Source organism: Micromesistius poutassou, assembly GCF_964030765.1.
Source record: "Micromesistius poutassou genome assembly, chromosome: 10".
NCBI lineage: Eukaryota > Metazoa > Chordata > Actinopteri > Gadiformes > Gadidae > Micromesistius > Micromesistius poutassou.
Genome location: NC_140280.1, coordinates 3,064,492 through 3,088,630, shown reverse-complemented (window position 1 = coordinate 3,088,630; position 24,139 = coordinate 3,064,492). Strand labels below are relative to the sequence as shown.

Below are 24,139 nucleotides of genomic sequence, written 5' to 3'. Positions count from 1 at the left end.
GAGAGACAGGGATAGAGAGAGATAGAGAAAGAGGAAGCGAGATGGAGGGGGAGAGACAGAGAGAGAGAAACAGACAGATGGAGAGAGGGAGCGAGAGAGAGACAGACAGAGGGAGAGAGGGAGATAGAGGAAAACAGAGGGAGACAGACAGAGGGAGATAGAGGGAAACAGAGGGAGAAACAGAGGGAGAAAGAGTCAGGGAGAGAGAGAGAGACACACACAGAGGGAGACGGAGAGAGAGAGAGAGAGAGAGAGAGAGAGAGGGAGAGAGATCACCTGTACACTGCGGTGACGTCACCGAGCTCCATCGCGAGTCTTCGTCAGAGCGACCAGCAGCCACCGACCGACCCAACAAGTCTTCGGGGATCTACTTTTATACTTTCCTCCCCCCGGAAAAACAGAAGAAAAAACTCATAGGGACTCATCTGAACTCGGAGGAAAGGAGCACACGGTGCCCGGGACACGTAGCAGAGCCACCGGGACCCCGCGGACACCGGAGACAGCAGTTCGGTGTTTAGTGAGCGAGTCGCTAGCCGCGGCTAGGCTAACCAACATGGAGGCGGACCGTGAACCTCTGGGTCTGCACTAGTCCCGGTCCAACACTTGTCCCGGTCCACCCCCGTACTGGTCTGAACGGGTCTGGGTCGGAACTAGCACTTGTCCGGGTCTAAACTAGTCCTGGTTCGGGTCTACACGGGCCCGGGGGTCTAAAAGAGTCCTGGTTCGAGTTTGCATGAGTTCAGACCCGACCAGCTGACACATGGATTTAAGTTAAAACCGGTTCTATGAAGTTCGGTGTTCATGAAGTGGTCTGTACTGTAGACTAGTCTCTATGGATCCTGGACCCGGGTCCTAAGAAGTGGTCCCGACTGAAGAGGAGTAGTCTAGGAGGGTGGATGCTCTCCTGTAGTGATCCTGTCTGGGAGAACATTTAAATATGTTGTGTGTGTGTGTGTGTGTCTGTGTGTGTTTATGAATGAGGGTTCAAACTACTAAATGGAAACTGGTTCCTTGTGGATTAATAAAGTGCTGTGAATCCTGATCCACTTCTGAACATCAGTGGCTGGTCATCCACTCGGGAATGAAGTTGTGTTCAAGTACAAACTATTTCAAGTAGAAACCGTCCACCGTTTATCCCGACTGCATCTTGAACCCTCCGGTTAGTGGATGCTGGGACGGCGGGACCATGATGTGGATTACCGCCTAATCTGGACCGCCTGAAGGACCTCAAGATGGAGAAGAGCACTGAAGCGACGTCCCGTACGGGAGAGGCAGTATCCACGGGGCCAGGCTGGATGGTACTGGGTTAGAGGATTTCTCCGGCGGGGTATTTGATGGAGACTCGTCTGACATGCCCAGGAAGGAGCAGCCACTGCCCCAGGGTTGGGAGGAAGCCCGCGACTTTGACGGGAAAGTTTACTACATTGATCACATCCACCAGGCCACCAGCTGGATCGACCCGAGAGACAGGTAAGATACACACACACACACACACACACACACACACACACACACACACACACACACACACACACACACACACACACACACACACACACACACAGTAGGCTTGGGACAGGACAGTCAGTGTTTTTGAATCCAAACTGAATGGTTCTGGTTTCGATACCCAATGTCCACCATCCCAGAGCATGATGCTCTCTAACCAATACCTCCTCCTTAATGACCAATCTCTGTACAGTCTTACCCCTACCTGCTCCTTAATGACCTGTCTCTGTACAGTCTTACCCCTACCTGCTCCTTAATGACCTGTCTCTGTACAGTCTTACCCCTACCTGCTCCTTAATGACCTGTCTCTGTACTGTCTAACCCTACCTGCTCCTTAATGACCTGTCTCTGTACAGTCTAACCCCTACCTGCTCCTTAATGACCAATCTCTGTACAGTCTTACCCCTACCTGCTCCTTAATGACCTGTCTCTGTACCCCAACCTGCTTAATAATAACATAAACATAAATTCTGATAAAAATAATTCACTCTCACTTGATAAATTGTGTCTAGTAATGCTACGTTTGTTGGTCTACACCTGTTGTTTGACGGTCAAAGCCCTCACAGATGAATGTAGATGTTTCCCTGGCTGGTCTGCATGGATCGGGTTGGTTGGTGTGTGGTTGTAGTGACTAGGAACCCACTATATGGAGGTAGTGGAGGGGCTGCTTCCACCAGGGAAGGTTCCAGGTCTGACTTCCCGAGAGGTATCCTCAGCTCCTGGTAACAGGAGGAGGGTCATGTGGTGGGACAGGAAGCACTGCTTCATATTTCACGGTGGTCAGGTGGGTCCCGGCCCCCCCACTCCCCACAGCATCACCATCTGGACAAAAGCCACATGGGGTCCACCAATCAGGAAGCACAGGTAGAGTGTGCAGGGTAGAGCAGTTGTATAGCCTCTATGTTATAGCTTATATGGTAGAGTAGGCAGGTGTATAGCATCCATGAGAGGGAGCATGCAGTGTTGTGTTTTTCCACTGCTGTTGGGCTAATAAACTAATTTCTCCTACGGGGGATTAATAAAGTTGTATTTTATCGCAGAGCATCTATAGTAGAGAGCATGCAGTGTAGAGCATCTATGGTAGAGCATTAGAGCATGCAGTTGTAGGGCATCTATGATGGAGCATGCAGTTGTAGAGCATCTATTATAGAGCATTCGGTGTAGAGCATCTATGGTAGAGCCTGCAGCTGTATGGCATCTATGGTAGAGCATGTGGTGTAAAGCATGCAGTATAGCATCTATGGTAGCGCATTAGTGTAGACTCTAGAGCATACAGGTGTATAGCATCTATTGTAGAGCATGCATGTGTATAGCATCTATGGTAGAGCATGCCATGTAGAGCATGCAGGGCAGAGCATGCAATGTAATAGGCTTATCATACATGCCTGGTGGGGTCTAGCAGCTCGGGCGCTCCACAGAGCGCTGGTTACACAAGGCTCCTTGTAGGCTCCTAAAGACCCCCAGACTTTGATACCAAATCCTTTAATGGCCCTGAATTCCTCCAGGCTTACGGCCAGCTTTGTTTTTTTCAAACTGCTCCTTTGCTTGGCCCTGCTGAGGACATGGCTCTGAGACCAAAGGATGGCTTTACCACAGTAACCCCCTTACTAAAGGAATAGTACTAAGAGAAAACACAATGATCAGAACACAGCCTCGCTGAAATGTTCCTTTCGGTGTACGTTTTGTTGTGCAGGTGCCGGGCTATGCTTCCCCCTCAGGGAGCGTGAGGTGTTTGGCAAATATTTCTGTGTGAGCGATGCACAAGAGCATCATTGAACTCAGGTGGTGGCGGGAACGTACAAGTGCATACTTTACATACTTGTAGTTCACCGTGACACATGACTCTGAGCTGGGCCCAAAACAAGGAGAATCGGTCTGGATCCGGACTGGGTTGTATTAAGGGTGATTTCTGCAGATGCGTGTACCGGCATTATGTGAAGCCGACCTGCCGATGAAGAGCTCATACACAGCCCATCTTGTGGACTCTGTCCCCTACCTGGTACTTTTACCCAGAGCGGTCCTGACAGAATCTGGATGGGCCGAGCTTGTCCTGCACCATAGGACTTTTTCCTGGCTACAGACTGGCCTTTATGGTGGTTCTCTGGTAGGACTGTTTCCTGGGCTACAGGCTGGTTCTCTGGTAGGACAGTTTCCTGGGCTACGGGCATTCATGGTGGTTCTCTGGTAGGACTGTTTCCCTGGCTACAGACTGGCCTTCATGTTGGTTATATGGTAGGACTGTTTCCTGGGCTACAGGCTCTCATGGTGGCTCTCTAGTAGGACTGTTTCCTGGGCTAAAGGCCGACCCTCATGGTGGTTCTCTGGTTTATTCACCTACTTTCGCTGCCTCTTTATAAACAGCCAACACGTTTGTGGGCAATGGGCACCCATGGTAATCATGGTAAATCATTGTTGTGATGGTCAAAAGCATTTCAAGATATTCCAGTGCAGTGATATTTTCAAATGCATGCTTGTTGCCGCCCCTCGAGTTGGGCCATTTTCATTACTCGTTGCCAGACAAAGGAATATTTATTGAACTGTCTGTAAATCATGCTGGGAAAAAATGTAAAAATAAATAAAAAAGAATCGGCAAAACAAATAAAATTGGCCGATACGATACACGTAAAAAACGCAAATATCAGTCGATAATATCGGCCGGCCACTACTGTGGACTCGGGACATTAAATCATGTGCTTTGCTGTTGGATAATATTACCCATGCATGAATACCTTGCACCCTTGCCAGGTTAATTACTACTTCTCTTTATCATGACTACAATCTGCTGGTCATCATGCAGTCCACCACAGCCCTGGTGGACACCAGGGAGGGCGTTCTAGCGTCTAGCTTGTGGAACATCACCGGTTGTTTCCACTGGTTTGAGGGAATGGAACCGGCGCGTTCACAATGTCAGATTGGTAGGGTACTACAGTACCCACATTAGTTGTTTAAATCCTAGCAAGGTCTGCACATGTTTTTATTGAGTCTTCATACAAAGCGTCCTATGGTGACAGGCCTACATGTGACACAGCCCAAGTAACTTTGAGAGCATGAAGACGAATGGTAACTTTCGTACATTAGTTGGCATTTCATCCTATCTTTACATTTGAAGATAAGACTATTGAAGGTTGGTGTGGTGTTATTCAATGTTCCATAAGGAGAAGAGGTTGTTCCTGTCGCTGAAGGTATCTGTGGGTTCATCAGGAGAAGAGGTTGTTCCTGTAGCTGAAGGTATCTGTGGGTTCATCAGAAGAGGTTGTTCGTGTCACTTTATGGGTTCCATAAGAGAAGATGTTGTTCCTGTAATTTAAGATATCTGTTGGTTCCTGGTTAGTCTGTTGTGTTTGTACATTCCTTCTTTGGCCATATTGTCCTTCCACCCCCTGTGGTGACGCACCCAACACATTCTACCAGCTGAATGGAATGTTATCTGACAGTCACCACGTTGAGGGAGGGAGGGGGCGAGCGACGGAGAGGGTGAGCGTGGGAGGGAGGGAGGGAGGGAGGGGGCGAGAGAGAGGGGGTGAGGGGAGAGATATTATTGTTTTGTTTAAGGCTTTGTTTTTTTCTATTTTTTAAGCTTCATTTTCATTTGTGAAGTTTACACCAATAAAGCTTATAGAACTTGAACTTACAGGTACAGGTATAAAGAGAGACGGAGATGAAGAGAGAATTAGATAATTACAACAAGGAATAGAGGTGTGTGTTGGGGGGGGGGGGGAGGAGGGTGAGGTGGTTTGAACCTTGAACAGCTATGAAACATATTTCAATGCCTGATGATAAAAGAGGTGAGGAATGTATATTGCACTCTCTGACTCACTTGACTCACATTGCTATGCTGCCTAGTTAGCTATGCTACCTAGTGAGCTATGCTACCCAGCGAGATATTCTGCCTAGTTAGCTATCCTACCTAGTGAGCCATTCTGTCTGGTTAGCTATGCTGCCTCGCTAGTTGTTAGCCCGCTACCTCCAGCCTTGTCAGGTGGCATTACCATGGCGGTGGAGGACCCAGCAGGGGGTGGTTTACTCACATGCTTGTGGGCGCGTGCGTTCAGCTACAATGTGCACGCACATTCTTTCCCAGCCAGTAAAACCGGATTAACCAGTCGCGCGGCTAGCTCCCGGCGGCTAGGTGAGAGTGCTGGGCTCTGCCAAGTCAACAAGCGGAACGGGGCGGCCCAGGGTCTCGAGCTACTGACGCAAAACACAAGATGCACCCCTAGCTGGACACAAGCCCTCCTCCCAGGCAAACCATCAGCACTGACCTGCTCCCAGTCAAACCATCAGCACTGACCTGCTCCCAGTCAAACCATCAGGACTGACCTGCTCCCAGTCTCAAACCATCAGCACTGACCTGCTCCCAGTCTCAAACCATCAGCACTGACCTGCTCCCAGTCTCAAACCATCAGGACTGGGAGAAATGCTCTCTCTCTCTCTCTCCCTCTCTGTGTGTGTGTTAATGGGGATCTCCCCTCTCTCCGAGTCTCATTCATTATTGAGCAGTAAAGGATCCAGTTTGCTACACAATGCTTTCTTTGGTGTGTGTGTATGTGTGGGGATGTTTGTGGTTGTGAGTATGTAGTGATAAATGTTTGTGTGTATGTAGGGATATGTGTGTGAGCATGTGCTGATTCTTGTGTGTTTGTATTCAGGCTTGTGGACTCAAGCACTTAAAGTATTTAAATATTGAGTATTTCGCAGGGCAACAACAGAGTGAGAACAAGCAGTAGTGGAGCAGCCATCACATGAATGCTGCCCCCTGGTGGAGCAACACTGCAGCTCTAGGAACCACATGTTGTGGTCTAAGGATGTGATTGATATCCATACTGATAGTGCTTGTCCACACCGATACTCTAAGTGATACTACCCTCCATAATTTGGATAATAATATAGCCATGAAATGAAAAGATGTACATCAAAGAGGAAACCTCATCTTCCTGCACACAAGAAGATAACTGAACAGACTCCCAGTGAGGCTGTATCTGGTCTCCCCCACCACCTTAGCCCTCTTAGCTGAGTAGGAGTCCAGTGCCACTGCCAGGCCGCTCTAACCAACTGATCAGACCCCCCCCAGGCCCTCTGTCTGGGTCTTCAGGCCCTCTGTCTGCCGGCCTTCATGAACATCCTGCACTGTGACTGTGATATAGTGATGCAGTGGGGTACTTGTCCATCCATTACTAGGGATTATCATAATGACAGCTTTTGACTCACTGCAAGCTCAAACAATGAGCTTGCAGTTTCTTATCAGTTTGGTACCAACCTGGTATGAGGATGTTTGATAACGTGGCTCTGGAAGGGGGTGGTAACTAGAGCTGTGGTAATCGCCTTATGTTCAACATCTCAACAACCATAAGCAATACAAAGTTATTAAGTATTTATCTGTTAGCCATGATAGGCTAGCTCACATTTACTTCAAACTAATGCTCCCTAGCAGTGAGGAATTGATGCCATGCTACCTATTGGTTATCAGGCACAGCTTACCCAATGGCGTCCCCTGTAGTGAAGGGCTGTCAATCTTTCCTATTAATCTCGGCGACAGCCCTGTGGCAGTGCTGTGACCTACTTCTGGGTATTCCATCCTGTGTCATTTTCCCTCATCCAGCGATGGAGAATGAGCTGGACTCCTCTGACGAAGCTGTGGCTGCTGCTACACACAAGGTGTCAATGGGATTATTTAGAAACTTTAACTAAAGGTGCTTTAAACGGATGCCAACTGAGACACAGATCTGTTTGATATAAATAAAGATCTATAAAGAGGTTACTTTGACTTGATGAGGTTGAGCGGTCTCATATTTCATTTGGTTCATCTGTCAGCCTTGGAGGCTGGCTGAGGCCGAACTGATGCTGCACTGAGGCTGGCTGAGGCTGCACTGAGGCTGGGCTGAGGCTGCACTGAGGCTGGGCTGAGGCTGGCTGATGCTGGACTGATGCTGGACTGAGGCTGCACTGAAGCTGGCTGGGTTGATGCTGGTGAAGCAGCTGCTTTGCTAAAGCAGTGAAACACACTGCATCGCTTCAGATTTATAGAATGTTGTATTTGTAAGCGTTCATGAGGTTGCACACAACTTCATTTTTACATATTGCATTTAGTTGCACAACATTCAGTAGTCAGGTGTGTGTGGGTGGGGGTAGTGTGTCTGTGTCTGTGGGGAGTGTGCAGTGTCCAGTATGTGTGATGGAATGCAGTTGGTTGGGGGGGGTTCTGGCATTCCATTCTTGGTACTGATGAATAACTGTGGCAACCGTGTGTGCGTCTGTCTGTCTGTCTGAAGTAACATGACCCCACTACACATGAATTCTCTCTCCAAAACACACCATTTAATTGAATAATTATTAATTAACTCCTTTGGGTAAACAGTATATCCTGGTGGGAATAATCCATATTAACGTTCCTGGTGGTGTTATTCCACATAGTTTTGTCCCATATTGTAAAATTCCTTGTGATAATATTCCTGGTGGTAATATTCCTGATGGTAATATTCCTGATGATAGAATTCCTGGTGGTAGTATTCCTGGTGATAGTATTTCCGGTGGTAGTATTCCGGATGGTAGTGTTCCTGGTGGTAGTATTCCCGGTGGTAATATTCCTGTGTGCTCTCCAGGCAGACCAAACCCCTGTCCTTCGCCGACTGTATCGGAGATGAACTTCCCATCGGCTGGGAGGAGGCCTACGACCCGGTGGTCGGAGCCTACTATGTGGACCACAACACCAGTAAGTACATGTCACCATGACGACCACAACACCAGTAAGAACATGTTACCATGACGACCACAACACCAGTAAGTACATGTCACCATGACGACCACAACACCAGTAAGAACATGTTACCTTGACTTGACGACCACAACACCAGTAAGTACATGTCACCATGACGACCACAGCACCAGTAAGGACATGTTACCATGTCGACCACAACAAAACTAAGTACATGTTACCCATCCTCTTCCTCCCCCGCCCTCTCCTCCTCCTTATCCTCCCCTCTTCCCCCTCTCCTCCTCTCCTCCTCCTCCTTATCCTCCCCTCCTCCGCCTCCTCCCCCTCTTCCTCCTCCCTCTCTTCCTCCTCCTCCTTATCCTCCCCTCTTCCCCCTCTTCCTCCTCCTCCTCCCCCTCCCCCTCCCTCTCCTCCTCAGAGAGCACCCAGCTGGAGGACCCGCGGGCCCAGTGGCAGCAGGAGCAGGAGGTGATGCTGAGGGAGTACCTGGAGGTGGCGCACCACGCCATCAGCGCCCAGGAGGAGATCTACCAGGTGAAGGAGCAGCGGCTGCTCCTCGCCCAGCAGGAGTACCAGCTCCTCCACGACACCTGGAGGAACAAAAGCACCTCGCAGACCAGCTGTAAGGACACACGCACACACACTCTCACACACACACATACACACACACTCACACACTTTCATGTAATTTGTCGCTTCATGGAGACACAGACAAATTAAGATTGACTCAGGCTTTCTATTGCCTGTCTCTGTAGTGAACTAAGGTTATCTGTTGTCTCTCTCTGTAGTGAACTAAGGTTATCTGTTGTCTCTCTCTTTCTCTCTCTGTAGTGAATTCCCGCTCGTCCTCGTCCAGCCGCTATGACCCAGAGATCCTGAAGGCTGAGATCATCACGGCTAAGAGCCGGGTGAGAACTGATTAACTTATCAATAAGAACCAATCACCAATACTGGCTCATAATCCATACTGCTGAATCAGGCAGCACACGTTAACACTCTCTCTCTCTGTCTCTCCCTCTCCCCATCCCTCCCTCCCTCTTTCTGTTTCTCTCCCTCCCTCTTCCCCTCCTTCCCCTTCTCTCCCCCTCCCTCTCACTCCCCCTCTGTCCTCCTCTCCCTCTTCCCCTCCCTCCCCTTCTCTCCCCCTCTCTCTCCCCCTCCCTCTAACTCCCCCTCCTTGTCTCTCTCTCCCTTTCTCTCTCCCTCTCTCTCCCCCTCCCTCTCCCTCCGTCTCTCTCTCCCCTCTCTCTCCCTCTCTCTCAGGTGAACCGGTTGAAGAGGGACCTGTCGTCTATGAAGCAGGAGCTGCAGTTTAAACAGCAGGGCTTCGAGACTCTGAAAGAGTGGGTGTGGTTTATCCTCAGGGCCACTAGTTAGTATGAGTAGTACTAGGGGTGCACGATAATTATCGGGCCTATAACATAAATTATTACGTCATTCTGATAAGTCCGATATCATGACGAATAGCCCCGATAACATATAATTTCCTATATAATTTCAGTGCCCCGCTCCCACTATGATAACGCTAAATGATAGGTCTTATCGTAACCCTAAAAGTACACGTCATACAATCATCTCTCACATCATCTCACACATCTCTCCTCGCTCGTCCACACACACACACACACACACACACACACACACACACACACACACACACACACACACACACACACTCTGCCACTCCCGCACACACACGCTACTCTCGTAACACGTAATTATTGACAGTTAGCTGAACATTATAGGGTCCCGGGCCGGCCTTCCACTCCCTGTTTTCTCAGTTAAACACAGAAATCAACTACATTTGTCCCAGTGTTTGTTAGATGTGAAATGAAGCAAAAAAACTCTCTTTCTCCGGTAACGTAGTCGTTCGCGACGCCTTTCTTCTTCATCGTTTCTTCTATTTGTCTGTAACTCCAATCTTTCATTGATCGATGCGGATCTTGTGGATGCAACGGAATATATGATGCATCGCTGCAGCAACGTTTAAGATGATCGCGATGAGTTCTGCCCATTCTGCCTCCGCGCTGTCTGCGGTCAGACCAAAACACACCGGTGTTTTGGTCTGTGACAGGGGCCATCCTTATCCCTCTTGCGAACCTCAACCCTACGTCATATCCCCCTAAACCCCCCGTTGATTCTACTGATGTCTGAGCAGGCATCAAGTGTGAATAAAAACCCAAAGGTTTTTTGGTTTGTTCATAGTATTAATGTCATGATCTTAGGTCATGATCATGTGTGTTATCGGTTATCGATATCGGCCTTTAGTAGCTGAAAGTTATCGGTATCGGTTAAAAAAAAATTATCGTGCATCCCTAAGTAGTACTAGTAGTAGAACTAGAACCAGTACTAATGTGGTTCTCCTCCAGGATCGACCTGAAGGTGTCCAGCTGTCCCCAGGGCTACCAGCCCCAGGAGGCGCAGGCCATCATGAAGGAGGTGCACTCCCTGAGGGACGCCATCTCCTCTGGAGAGAAGGAGAAACAAGCCCTCATACAGGTCAGCAACACATACACTCTCTACCTCTCTCTACCGCTGTCACTCTCTCTCTCTCTCTCTCTCGCACTCTCACTCTCCCTCTCCCTCTCTTGCCCCCCCTCTCTCTATCCCTCTCACTCTACCTCTCTCTCCCTTCCCCCATGCTCTCCAACACACTTCTCCCCGGCTGCAGTTGACAGCTGATTTTGTGAGCATTTGTGTCTGTTTTGGTGTTGATTTGTGTTGGTGTCTGTCTGAGTTGATTTGCTACTACTTAAAGAGGGTTAAAGAGGAATACATCGGACTGAAGGCACAGCGCCATCTATGGTCAAACACTGGTTACTGTAACTGTTATTTAGACGGTGAATACAGTGACAGGTCTCTGAGGAGCAGGTAGGGGATAGATAGTACAGAGACATGTCATTAAGGAGCAGGTAGGGGTTAAACAGTACAGAGACGGCATTGAGGAGCATGTAGTGGTTAGACAGTACAGAGACAGGTCATTAAGGGGCAGGTAGGGGTTAGACACTACAGAGGCAGGTCACTTAGGAGCAGGTAGGTGTAAGGCAGTACCGAGACAGGTAGGGGTTGGACAGTACAGAGACAGGGAGGGGTTAGACAGTACAGAGACGGGTCATTAAGAAGCAGGTAGGGGTTAGACAGGTCATTAAGGAGCAGGTAGGGGTTGGACAGTACAAAGACAGGTCATTAAGGAGCAGGTAGGGGTTGGACAGTACAGAGACAGGTAGGGGATAAACAGTACAGAGACAGGTCAATAGGGAGCAGGTTGGGCATAGACGGTACAGAGACAGGTAGGGGTTGGACAGTGAGCTGATGTGCGTCTCCTCTCCAGAAACTGGCGGTGTTGAAGGACGGCTTCCCGCTGGACTCGGGGTCAGAGCAGGAGCTGTGGGGCAGCAGCCTGTCTCTGGGGGCCTCGGAGCTGTCCCTGCCTCGCCTCTACTCAGAGGCCGGCTCGCAGACAGACATCCCCGCGGAGGTCAGCACATCCGCCGTAATCCCACTTAATCCCTGACAGAGTAATCTGATAATGTGTGGCTGAACCCTTTTTAATATTCAGCCTAATGTGTGGAGGTCTGGGTGCTCTCTGTACCAGGTATGTGTCTATATATGTAGTACGTATCTGTATATGTACCATATTCTATGTATGTAGTACATATCTATGTATATATTACTATGTATTATGTAAGTGTGTATTAGTGCTCCAGGTGTGTAAAGAAGTGTGTGTGCATTAGTATGTATCTAAGTGTGTGTGTGTGTGTGTGTTCTCAGGTGGGCAGCAGCAGTAACAACCAGCTAGCCGAGAAGGTTCGCCTGAGTCTCAAATATGAGGAGGCCAAGAGGAGGTATGGCACCTCCTCATTTCCTTATTCAGTCACATCCTCATTCCTCTCCTTGCTCACCTCCCCCTCATTCACCTCCTGATTCATCCCCTTTAAGATCATTAATTCCACCTTGTTAGTGTTTGTTAGCTCCCTCTCGTTAGTGTTTGTTAGCTCCACCTCGTTAGTGTTTGTTAGCTCCATCTCATTAGCTCAACCTCGTTAGTGTCAGTTAGCTCCACCTTCTTAGTGTCAGTTAGCGCCACCTCGTTAGTGTTCATTATCTCCACCTTGTTAGTGTTTGTTAGCTCCACCTCGTTAGTGTTTGTTAGCTCCACCTCGTTAGTGTTTGTTAGCTCCGTCTTATTAGCTCCACCTTCTTAGTGCAAGTTAGCTCCATCTCCTTAGTGTTCATTATCTCCACCTCGTTAGTGTTCGTTAGCTCAACCTCGTTAGTGTTCGTTAGCTCCACCTCGTTAGTGTTTGTTAGCTCCACCTCGTTAGTGTTCATTAGCTCCACCTCGTTAGTGTTCATTAGCTCCACCTCGTTAGTGTTCATTAGCTCCACCTCGTTAGTGTTTGTTAGCTCCACCTCGTTAGTGTTCGTTAGCTCCACCTTGATAGTGTCAGTTAGCTCCACCTCGTTAGTGTTAATTAGCTCCACCTCGTTAGTGTTAATTAGCTCCACCTCGTTAGTGTTTGTTAGCTCCACCTCGTTAGTGTTTGTTAGCTCCACCTTGTTAGTGTTCGTTAGCTCCGTCTTGTTAGCGCCACCTTGTTAGTGTCAGTTAGCTCCACCTTGTTAGTGTTTGTTAGCTCCACCTCGTTAGTGTTCATTAGCTCCACCTCATTAGTGTTCATTAGCTCCACCTCATTAGTGTTCATTAGCTCCACCTCGTTAGTGTTCGTTAGCTCCACCTCGTTAGTGTTCGTTAGCTCCACCTCGTTAGCTCCTCCTCATAAGTGTCAGTTAGCTCCCCCTCGTTAGTCCCAGTCAGCTCTACCTCCTTGGTGTGGAGGAGGATGTAATTTGACCTCCTCGTGAGGAGAAGCCCCAGTATGACCAGTATGACGCCTCCTGCAGGATCTCCAGCATCGAGGTGCAGATCGCTCGGCTGGACAGCGAGGCGTGGCCCGGCCTGCTGGACCCGGAGCGCGACCGGCTGATCCTCATCAACGAGAAGGAGGAGCTTCTGAAGGAGCTGAGCTACGCCCGCCCCCCACGCCACCTGCAGCCCAGCGACGCCCAGCGCATCGAGAGCCAGAAGAAACGCCTGGAGACCGACCTGCAGGCCGCACGGCACACCCAGAGCAAGGCCCTGACGGAGAGGTGAGACCAGCCCCATCACCTCCACCCAACACACCTCCACCCTAACACACACCCAGAGAAAGGCCCTGACAGAGAGGGGAGTCCAGCCCCATCACCTCCACCCAACACACCTCCACCCTAACACATACCCAGAGCAAGGCCCTGACAGAGAGGGGAGTCCACCTCCATCACCTCCACCCAACACACCTCCAACCGCACACACACCCAGAGCAAGGCCCTGACAGAGAGGTGGGAGCCCCACCACATCCACCCTATCACACACCCAGAGCAAGGCTCTGACGGAGAGCTGAGACATCTTCCATCACCTCCCCCCCAACACACCTCCACCCTAACGCACACCCAGAGCAAGGCCCTGACCAAGAGGAAGGAACTCCAATTCCTCCCCTGCCTCCACCCTAACACCCTCCACCCACCAAGAGTTAAGACCCCACTACCACCCCAACACCATAGTCTCTCCTCCTCCTCCTCCTCCTCCTCCATGGTCTCCTCATGCTCCTTGTGGTTGTGTGCAGGCTGCGTCTCCACTGTAAGAGGAACAAGCTGGTCAGGGACCTGGAGTCTTCTGTACGCCTGGCCGCCTCGCTACACACCCAGCTGAAGAGGTACGCACGCACACACGCACGCAAGCACAAACACAAATGCACGAAAACAAATACGCAAACACAGACAAACAAACACAGACACACATACACACAGACACAGAGCACACACAGCACAAAAGGTCTAGCACACATGCGCAGCCTCAAAAGGTGCCTACACACTTGCATAGCTCCAGAAGTACACAAAAAAACACACACACAAACACACACCGACCTCAAAATGTATGCTTGCCTGGGACGGCCTAGTGAGTGTGTGTAAATATTTGCGAGACCAATTGGTCTTATTCTTAAAGATGCGGTCATGCTGAAGCTTTAGTTGACTTATGATCATAATGATTATCTTAATAGGCGGCATTGTTGTCATACAAGCTGTTTGACTAGCTGATGAAACACTGTTGGCTCTGTGAGACCAACCCTGCTGCCAGTCTTTATCCTGCTCAGTCAGCTCTGACTCCTCAGAGTCTCCACATCTGACCTCATCTCCACATGTCTCCTAACCTCTGACCCCCAGCCTCTCTCCTAACATCTGATCTTTGACCTCCAGCCTGTCCTCTGACCTCTGACCCCTGACTTCCAGCCTGTCTCCTAACATCTGACCTCCAGCCTGTCTCCTGACCCCTGACCTCCAGCCTGTCTCCTAACATCTGACCTCTGACCTTCAGCCTGTCTCCTAACCCCTGACCTCCAGCCTGTCTCCTAACCTGTGACCTTTGACCCCCAGCCTGTCTCCTAACCTCTGCCCTCTGACCCCCAGCCTGTCTCCTAACCTGTGACCTCTGACCCGCAGCCTGTCTCCTAACCCCTGACCCCCAGCCTGTCTCCTAACCCCTGACCCCCAGCCTGTCTCCTAACCTCTGACCACTGACCCGCAGCCTGTCTCCTAACCTGTGACCTCTGACCCGCAGCCTGTCTCCTAACCCCTGACCTCCAGCCTGTCTCCTAACCTGTGACCTTTGACCCGCAGCCTGTCTCCTAACCCCTGCCCTCTGACCCCCAGCCTGTCTCCTAACATGTGACCTCTGACCCGCAGCCTGTCTCCTAACCCCTGCCCTCTGACCCCCAGCCTGTCGGCCAGCACGCTGTCCTGCTCGTCGGGCAGCAGCCGGGGCTCCCTGGCGACCACCTCGTCGCTAGGCTCCACCTCCTCGCTGAGCTTCAGCGACCTGTACCTGGAGCGCCCCCCCGACATGGACCCCGACCTGCAGAACAAGCTGGAGCTGCTGCTGGGGGGGGGCTTCCGGCCCTCCATGGCCATCACCACCATCCACGAGCACGAGGTGGTGAGCGGGGCGGGGCCGGGGGCGGGGGCGGGCCCTCACCCTAACCCCGAGGAGTCCCCGGAGGCGGGGTCGTCACGGTTACAGGCGCTGAGGCTGACGGAGACGCCCCTGTCCGTCAGCTCCCTGTCCCCCCGCTCCTCCCTCTCCTCCCTCTCTCCCCCCTGCTCCCCGCTGGCCGCGGCCTCCTTCCTCACCCCGGGGGAGGAGGAGGGGGGGCCGCAGGAGCACAGAGGAGGCGCTGGAGGAGAGGATGAGGAGGAGGAGGAGGAGGACCTGAGGGAGACCACCACGCAGGGAGGAGAACTGAGAGGTAGAAGACCACCGTGTGTCCGACTACCTGTCTCGGTCTGTCTCTCTGTCTGGTTATCTACCTGTCTGTCTTTCTGATACAGCCCTGTAATTGTTGGAAATCTCCCTTAGCTGTGTGTGTGTGTGTGTGTGTGTGTGTGTGTGTGTGTGTGTGTGTGTGTGTGTGTGTGTGTGTGTGTGTGTGTGTGTGTGTGTGTGTGTGTGTGTGTGTGTGTGTGTGTGTGTGTGTGTGTGTGTGAGAGACCATAAGTATTGTCTCTGCAGAGGGATTATCACTGAGTCGTCTAAATGGTGACACCTTCCCTACACACACACACACACACTTTGTTTCTTTAGAAACAGGCGATGTTTCTATGGTGTTGCAAACATTAGCACTTAGAACACTGAACGTAGAATGGGAATTTAGAACTCTGGATGTAGAACCTGATCTCTGAGTACTTGAATGAAAATGTCCCAATGTGAGGTTATGAGTGTGTGGGGAGGGGGGTGTGAGGGGGTTGTCATAGCAGCCAGGCGGTGTCCAGTGGACAGTGGACACCCTACCCCCCTGACCTCTATATGACCTTGTGTGTGGACACTGTTCTATTCAAGTCTTATATTTAAACCTGAGTTTTAGACTACATGTCTCTTCCTATATCCTCCTTATTCATCAACGTTTGTTCTGCTTGTTTTCGCTCTCTCTCTCTCTCTCTCTCTCTCCAGACTCTGCCCCTCCCCTTAGGGTCTTGGGGGCGGGGTCTAATAATGTAGGCGTGTCCTCTGCCGTGTCTGACGAATCAGTGGCCGGGGACAGTGGAGTGTATGAACCATCAGAACGCAGGTAATGTGTGTGGGGTTTCTATCCAAGTGTGTATCTGTGCTTGTCCTACTTCCTGTGCGTTTGGCCTGACTTCCTGTGTGTCCGGTCCTCCTCTGTGGTTCCTCCAGGCCCGGGCAGCATCCGTCCACCGTGCTCCCCGACGACGAGGCCTCGTCTCTGGGCTGTGCTCAGGTCCAGCTGGGCCTGCGCTACCAGGACCAGCGCTTCAGCGTGGCCGTGCTGCAGCTGGCCAACTGCAGCGCCCTCTGTCTGCCGGAGGACCACCACATGTAGGCCCCACACACCAGGACCGCATGAACATGGCAACCACATGTTGCTATGGTCACACCACCACACACCAGGTCCAAATGAGGTCACCATGTTGCCATGGTCACGCGACACCACACACCAGCACCACATGAAGGCACCATGTTGCCATGGTCACGCTACCACACACACACACACCCAGACCACATGAAGGCACCATGTTGCCATGGTCACGCTACCACACACACCCAGACCACATGAAGGCACCATGTTGCCATGGTCACGTGACACCACACACCAGGACCACATGAAGGCACCATGTTGCCATGGTCACGCGACACCACACCAGGACCACATGAAGGCACCATGTTGCCATGGTCACGCTGTGGGAGGAACTAGAACCCAGAGCATCAGTGGACCATGTCTGCAGTCCCGTCTGGTTCTGCCAGGAACCCTTGCAGGGATCCTTTAACCCGTGTGCGCTGCGTTCTCCAGGTACGTGCGCGTGGTGGTGCTGCCGTGCTCGGAGAACGCCCGCTGCCTGTTCCGGACGCGCGCGTTCCCCCCGAAGCCCAGCCTGGAGGTCAACGAGGTCTTCGGCCTCAGCATGTCCCACAATGCACTGCGGCAGAAGACGCTGCGCGTGGACGTCTGCTACACCAGCAGCTCGGGTCGGGAGAGCTGCCTGGTAGGTTCTGACCACCGCCTGCCCTGCTGTCTACTTCCTGTTCTGCTCTGACCACTTCCTGCTCTGCTCTGGCCACTTCCTGTTCTGCTCTGACTTCGTGCCATCCATTACACTTTGTAGATATCAACAATTATTTTTGATGTCCTCACAAACCCCACCCTCCTTGTTCAATCTCTTCTATCTCCTTCTCTCGTCACCCCCTCTCCTCCTCTCTTATCATCATCTTATCTCCTCCTCTTGTCTGCTCCTTCTCTCTCCTCAACCCTCTTCCTGTCCTCCGCTCCTCTCATCGTCTCATTGGCTCACTACATCTCCTCCTCTCTCCTCCTGCAGGCGGGAGCCCAGGTGAGTCTGGCGGAGGAGAAGTGCAGTGAGAAGAAGAGCAGCAGGTGGTTCAACCTGCTGAGCCACGCTGACGTCACGCAGCTCGGCCCTCAGGTACTGAGATTACATCAATGTTTTATGTTTTATCCAATGTTATATACATGTTTCATACCTAGTGGATGTTTTATGTATCCAGTGTGTTAGACATAGTGAATGTTTTATATATGCCTGCTGTGAAACCGTACAGGTTTCACAGCAGGCAACAAAAGCTGTTGTAGCTGTAAAGGGGCGTCGTATCCATAAAGTTGTTGCCTGTGTTCCAGGTGGAGAAGGCTCCTGCGCCAGCACCAGAACCAGCAGCAGAAGAAGCCGATTGGTCAGATATTAGCTCTTTGTCTAATCATTCATGTATAGTTTATCACACTGGGCCAATAGGATGACTCGAAGCCCAACGTATAAGATGTATTGTACCTTGGACTGGAACCTAACCAACCTGTTCCAGTATGTGAACTGGTCAGCTCCAGTGTTCTGTGTGTTCCTCACTGACTATGTTTTACTACAGGCTCGACGGGCAGCAGGCAGCCATGTTTGACAGCGCCGATGGCAACAGCATAGGGGCGGGGCCTCCCGAGGAAGAGGAGGAGTTACACCCAGAGAGCAGCCAATGGGCAGCAGAGGAAGAGGTGCATGATGAAGATCAGCAGATGCCGAGAACCACCACCACCACCCCCATCAAAGAGAGGGTAAACACACACACACATCGCACCAGTTAAATACCAGTACAATACCAGGACCATACCAGGACCAAACTACAACCATACCAGTACTATACCAGTATCATACCAGGACCATACCAGTACCAAACTTAATTGAGATTGTCGAAGTGTTGTCACCCGCACCACGCGCAGGTGATTTATAGGGGCCGCGTGAGACACGCCGCCGCGTCGGTGTCGTCGTCGGACGCCCCTCGGGACTAACCTAGATCGCACCCCTCGCGTTTCAACCGTGGTCTCGTCGTTTCACGGAGGTGTGCTCCGCTCAGCTCAGCTCTTTCGGGTCCGACCCAGGTCACTCGGTTAAGTCCCTCGCAATTGTTCTATTATGAGTTTTAGCCTCGGCCCCTCGATGACAAGCGGGTCAAGGTTTAATTAGTACGGTACACCCAAGGAACCATGATGTATCTTTTTCTAAACCAACAAAACAGGACCCCTTTAACTTTTACCCTCTATGCACGTCAGTCACAATCAACAAACACCGCTCGTAATGTGCGCCACTTACCGTGAGGGGTTGGTCTGCTTTTGCCGGCCTGATGAGTCGACAGGTAAAGGACTCAAAGGATAAGCTTGCCTACTACAAATGTAGTCAGGTAGATTTATTTTAGGTCTAATAAACAAAGATCCTTTACAAATCGAGTGCTCAGTCCTAACAAGAACTTTGATATAAGGCACGGTTTCTTAAACTAAAAAGAGAGAGAAAGAAAAGATTTAGATAGAGATGGGATTAGTGTAAGATAACACGATAAAATAGGAACACTGAACAAATCTCCCAGGGGGAGTACCTAATGTCGTTAGGGGTATCTTTTCAGAGAATTCCTAATATAATCTCCTAATATCTGTTAAAAGAATTCCTAATATAATTCAGAATCTCCTCAGAGAATGTCTGATATAAATCTAAATCTTTTCAGAGAGTACTTTCAGAATCTCCTCAGAGATTGTCTGATATGAATCAGAATCTTTTCAAATAATTCCTAATATAATTCCTAAACTAAAATGCTATTTGCCAAGTTGATTAGTACAGTGAAAAAATCAGAAAAGGCAGAGAGTTGATCACACGGCTCTACCCCAAGCAACCCACCGAATTCCAACTCAAAAATAAGCTTTTCTTAAACAACTATCTCGATGAGAGATCCTCCTCTGCTCAGGGTCTTGCTCCTGCCTATTCTCCGAGAGTGGGGGCCCAATGTCATCTAGCAGTCTGCGTTTCCATGCATTTTCTCAACAAATGTTTCTTTGTTATACATTTCTAGTTCTCGTATTTCGCTCTCATGTCCAGCTCATGACAAGTGTGCTGACGTAACAGCCATCAGAGGTTTACAATGTGTGCGTGTTCTCTTTAGGATCACCCTTGTGTGTCGTGTTACATGTTGTTATAGTTAAAGTATGGTAGTCATATCATGGGGCCTACAGAGGCACTCTCTTTCTGTATTCCTCACAGTGGCCCTTTCTTGCAGTCAATGTCCCCTCATGTGTTCTTCTATCGTAACTTGCATTTTGAACTTAAGGCATATAAGGCATACATAATAAGATATAATAAGGCATACATAATTAGATATAATAAGGCATACATAATAAGATATAATAAGGCATACATAATAAGATATAATAAGGCATACATAATTAGATATAATAAGGCATACATAATAAGATATAATAAGATATAATAAGGCATACATAATAAGATATAATAAGGCATGCATATAAGATACATAAGGCATACATATAAGACATTTAAGGTACACATGTATATGTAGGTAACACTTGACGGCGTGGTTCTGCGTCCTTTTCATGATCGAATCCGGAGCGGCTAGGTGCATCAACACAGTGGGTCCCATCGGGACACACGTCAAGATGTGTGATAATATAGGTGTGTTTAGTCATACAGGTTTGTTTAATAATGCAGGTGATGTAGGTGTGTTTAATGATACTGGTGATACAGGTGTTTAATGATCCAGGTGTGTTTACTGGTACAGGTGAACAAGGAGACCAGTACCGGGGGGACGTCGGTGCGGCCCAAGCAGCGGCCCCCAGACCCCGGACCAGGTGGGGGTCACATGGTCCAGCAGGCCTTCATCAGGGGGAACACCGTCATCAGGTCCAAGACCTTCTCCCCCGGACCCCAGAGCCACTACATCTGCAGGGTAACACACACACACACACACACACACACACACACACACACACACACACACACACACACACACACACACACACACACACACACACACACACACACACACACACACACACACACACATACATGCACGCTCATATGCATACACGCACATGTCAAGCACAATCTCTGCATATTAAATGCATAGATATTGTATTGTATTTATGCATGTATATTTCTATGTACTGTATATTAAATGTATATTTCTTTCTCCAGATCAACCGTAGTGACAGTGACAGCTCCACACTCTCCAAGAAGTCTCCGTTCGTCAGGAACGCATCTGAACGACGAAGCATGAGGGTGAAGAAGGTACTGTCTGTCTGTCTACCTGTCTGTCTGCCTGTCTATCTGTCTGTCTCCCTGTCTGGCTGTCTGTTTGTCTGTTTGCCCTCTAACTGTAGATAATCTCTGAATGTCTGAAAGAGAAAGGAGAAAAGAGAGAGGAGAAAGGGAGAGAGGGAAGAGGAGGCTTTGAGCGAGTGGACTAGGGAAAGCGGTGGTCACAGGATTTCTTCCTGAGAAAGTGTGCTTTAATATTCTATGAGCTGCTGAATGTTTGATGAGCACTCTGCTCCCTCGAGGTTAAGCATCTATTCGTCAGAGTGTATTCTTAGAGCCTGCGTAGTATGACTAACAAAGACGTCTTTTATTATCTGGATCTGACGGCTTGCCAAAAAGAAACCACTATGCTGTGGTGCTCCTCTTACGCACTGCCATATAATGTGAGCCCTACGTACATCTGGTAGTGTTACCCACTGCAGATGGCAGTACTCAATAGTTATACCTGGTACTGTTACCTACTGCAGTACTCGGTAGTTATACCTGGTAGTGTTATCCACTGCAGATAGCAGTACTCAATAGTTATACCTGGTACTGTTACCCACTGTAGATAGCAGTACTCAATAGTTATACCCGGTACTGTTACCTACTGCAGTACTCACTAGTTATACCTGGTACTGCAGTACTCACTAGTTATATCTGGTAGTGTTACAGAAGCTAACAGTAGTTATATCTGGTAGCGTTACCAGAGTATGGTTAGATGTGGTATAACAGTACTCACTAGTTATATCTTAGTGTTACAAAAGCTAACAGTAGTTCTGTTAGTGTATCTGGTAGTGTTACCTGAGTAAGGTTAGACAGGATACAACAGTACTCACTAGTTTTAGTGTTACAGTAGCTAACAGTACTCAGTAGTAACATCCCATCGGTCCCCCAGCCCGTAGTGGCCGGTAAGACCCTGGACGGTCTGCTGCGGACCTCCATGGACCTGGAGATGGACCTGCAGGTGTCCAGGACCCGCCAGGCCCGGCTGGACCAGGAGCTGCTGGTCCTCAGGGAGCTGAAGGAGCAGATGGAGAAGGCCCGGCAGGAGGGCCGCCGGGAGCTGCCCCTCTGGGTGCAGCAGGACCAGAGGTTCAGACAGCTGCTGCGGCGGGCCGAGAGACAGGTGGGCACCTCAGGCCGGACCAGACAGGCTCTGGCATGCAGTCACTCAGTGGAATCAATGGACCGCTCCATTTATACATCAACAGTCAATTAGTGAGTCAATTAGTGAATCAATTAGTGATTCAATTAGTGATTCAATTAGTAATGAGTGACGGTAACTCACTTAAATAATAATTAATGAATACACAAATCTGTTAATTAACAAATTCCTCCTCCTTCTCTCTCCTCCTCACTCCATCCGTCTCCTCTTTCCTCCTTCTCGTTCCTCCTCACCACCTCATCATCCTCCTCCTTCTCTCTCCTCCTCACCCCCCCCCCCCTCCTCTTTCCTCCTTCTCGTTCTCCTCACCACCTCATCGTCCTCTCCTCTCTCCTCCTCTGTCCTCCTCCTAGACCCAGGAGGAGCAGCAGCAGGAGCACAGGGTGGAGCAGATGATGAAGGCTGCAGCTAAAGACGTCCACAAGATGACGAGTCGCCAGGAGGTCCCTGAGGTCCAGAACTTCAGGTAGGACCTGCTCCTTGCTGTTGAGGACTATAGCTATATCTGCCAGTGTTACAGGAGCTAACAGTAGCTATATCCGGTAGTGTTACAGTAGCTAACAGTAGCTATATCTTAGTGTTACAGAGGGTCACAGTTGTTCTGATGGGTGTTCTCTCCTCAGAGATAAGATGGCGTTCCTCACCAGAGCAAGGAGCTCCATCCCTGACCTCCCGTCCCATGACGTGTGAGGCACCCCCCCCCTCCCCCGAGCCGGACCAGGAGAACCAGGCCGCGGCCTAGCTGCAACGTCAAGGAACCCAACTCTGCAGGCCGTCGACAGAGGTCCCCCCCCGAGCCCCCGACGCTCCTCCTAGTTTTAGTTTGAATTAGTCCAGTTCTAGCTTTAGGTTGGACCAGAAGCTGGACCTTGATGCTGCTTCCTACATGTTTCATTAGCATTCCAGCTGGACCAGGACTTTAAGCACACACACACGTACGTGCACAGCGGAGGTTCCTCCACAAGGAACTGATCCGTCACAAGGGGTCCTCCGGCAGAACATACGTACAGCACAACCAACCCAAGGGGCTGGAAACACACCTGGAAACACACCTGACCTTCAGAGGGGAACTCTGAAACACACCTGACCTTCAGAGTGAAACTCTGAAACACACCTGACCTTCATAGTGGCGACGTTGGAGCTCTGAAACACACCTTACCTTCAGAGTGAAACTCTGAAACACACCAGCAATACTCTTTTAGGACAGGGAAGACTGGATAGGACTGGAATCAGCTATGGTTATGACTGGATGAGGACTGGATCAGGTCTTGATCAGGTCTGGATAGGACTGGACCGAGACTGGATCAGGGGTGTATGTGAAGTCGATGCGCTGGCAGACTGCAGCAGCTTACATGAAGGTGACCTCCTCTGGTTCTCATGCCCCAGATCCCTGGTACGATCTCGGTTCTACTTGTACTGTGGTACTGTACTACTCCAGAACTGGTACTGTACTTCTCTGGTACTGGTACTGTGGTACTTTACTACTCCAGCACTGGTACTGTGGTACTCTACTACACTAGTACTGTAGTACTCTTCTATCTATGCTGTACTCTGAAGAACATCTCCAGATCTTCTGGATCAGTGCTGAGGTGCCGCCTGTTGTTACAACTGCTCATGAAATGTTGTTCATTCTTAAATGATGTGCACACTGTAACACACACACTGTAACACGCACACACACACACACACACACACACACACACACACACACACACACACACACACACACACACACACACACACACACACACACACACACACACAAGAACACACACATGAGATAAGTTACTTGAGGGAAGCAGTGATTAGTTGTCTCTCGAACAAATGAAGGAAATATGATCAAGCCAGTTTACTGCCTTAACTGGCTTCTCAGCTCATTGGGTAAAAGGAGAGGTCAGTATTTACTGCTCCACCATGGGTTGAATGGATGACCCTCACAGACTGACCATGTCAGGGTCTGCTCTCCATCTGTCAGCCTCTCTCTGTCTCTCTCTCCCCCCTCCCTCTCTGGTATATGATGGATCAGAGGAGAGTCCTGACCTTGGGTTGATTCTCTAACTCTCACGCTC

At 49.9% G+C, this 24,139-nt stretch overlaps 1 protein-coding gene across 1 annotated transcript; it reads left to right on the top strand.

Annotated features, from left to right (window-relative positions):
• Positions 1-366: 366 nt before the first annotated feature.
• wwc1 (WW and C2 domain containing 1) lies at positions 367-23,514 on the top strand. Its single transcript, XM_084474014.1, has 22 exons — positions 367-1,470; positions 8,106-8,215; positions 8,637-8,840; positions 9,050-9,126; positions 9,482-9,561; positions 10,588-10,717; positions 11,550-11,696; positions 11,990-12,063; positions 13,124-13,369; positions 13,882-13,971; positions 15,032-15,558; positions 16,260-16,377; positions 16,485-16,646; positions 17,119-17,311; positions 17,645-17,749; positions 17,959-18,011; positions 18,198-18,378; positions 20,385-20,552; positions 20,801-20,893; positions 21,801-22,031; positions 22,424-22,536; positions 22,694-23,514. Exons 1-22 carry the CDS (start codon positions 1,352-1,354, stop codon positions 22,758-22,760), a joined length of 3,288 nt encoding a protein of 1,095 aa, XP_084330140.1. The 5' UTR covers positions 367-1,351; the 3' UTR covers positions 22,761-23,514.
• The last annotated feature ends 625 nt before the right edge of the window (positions 23,515-24,139 follow it).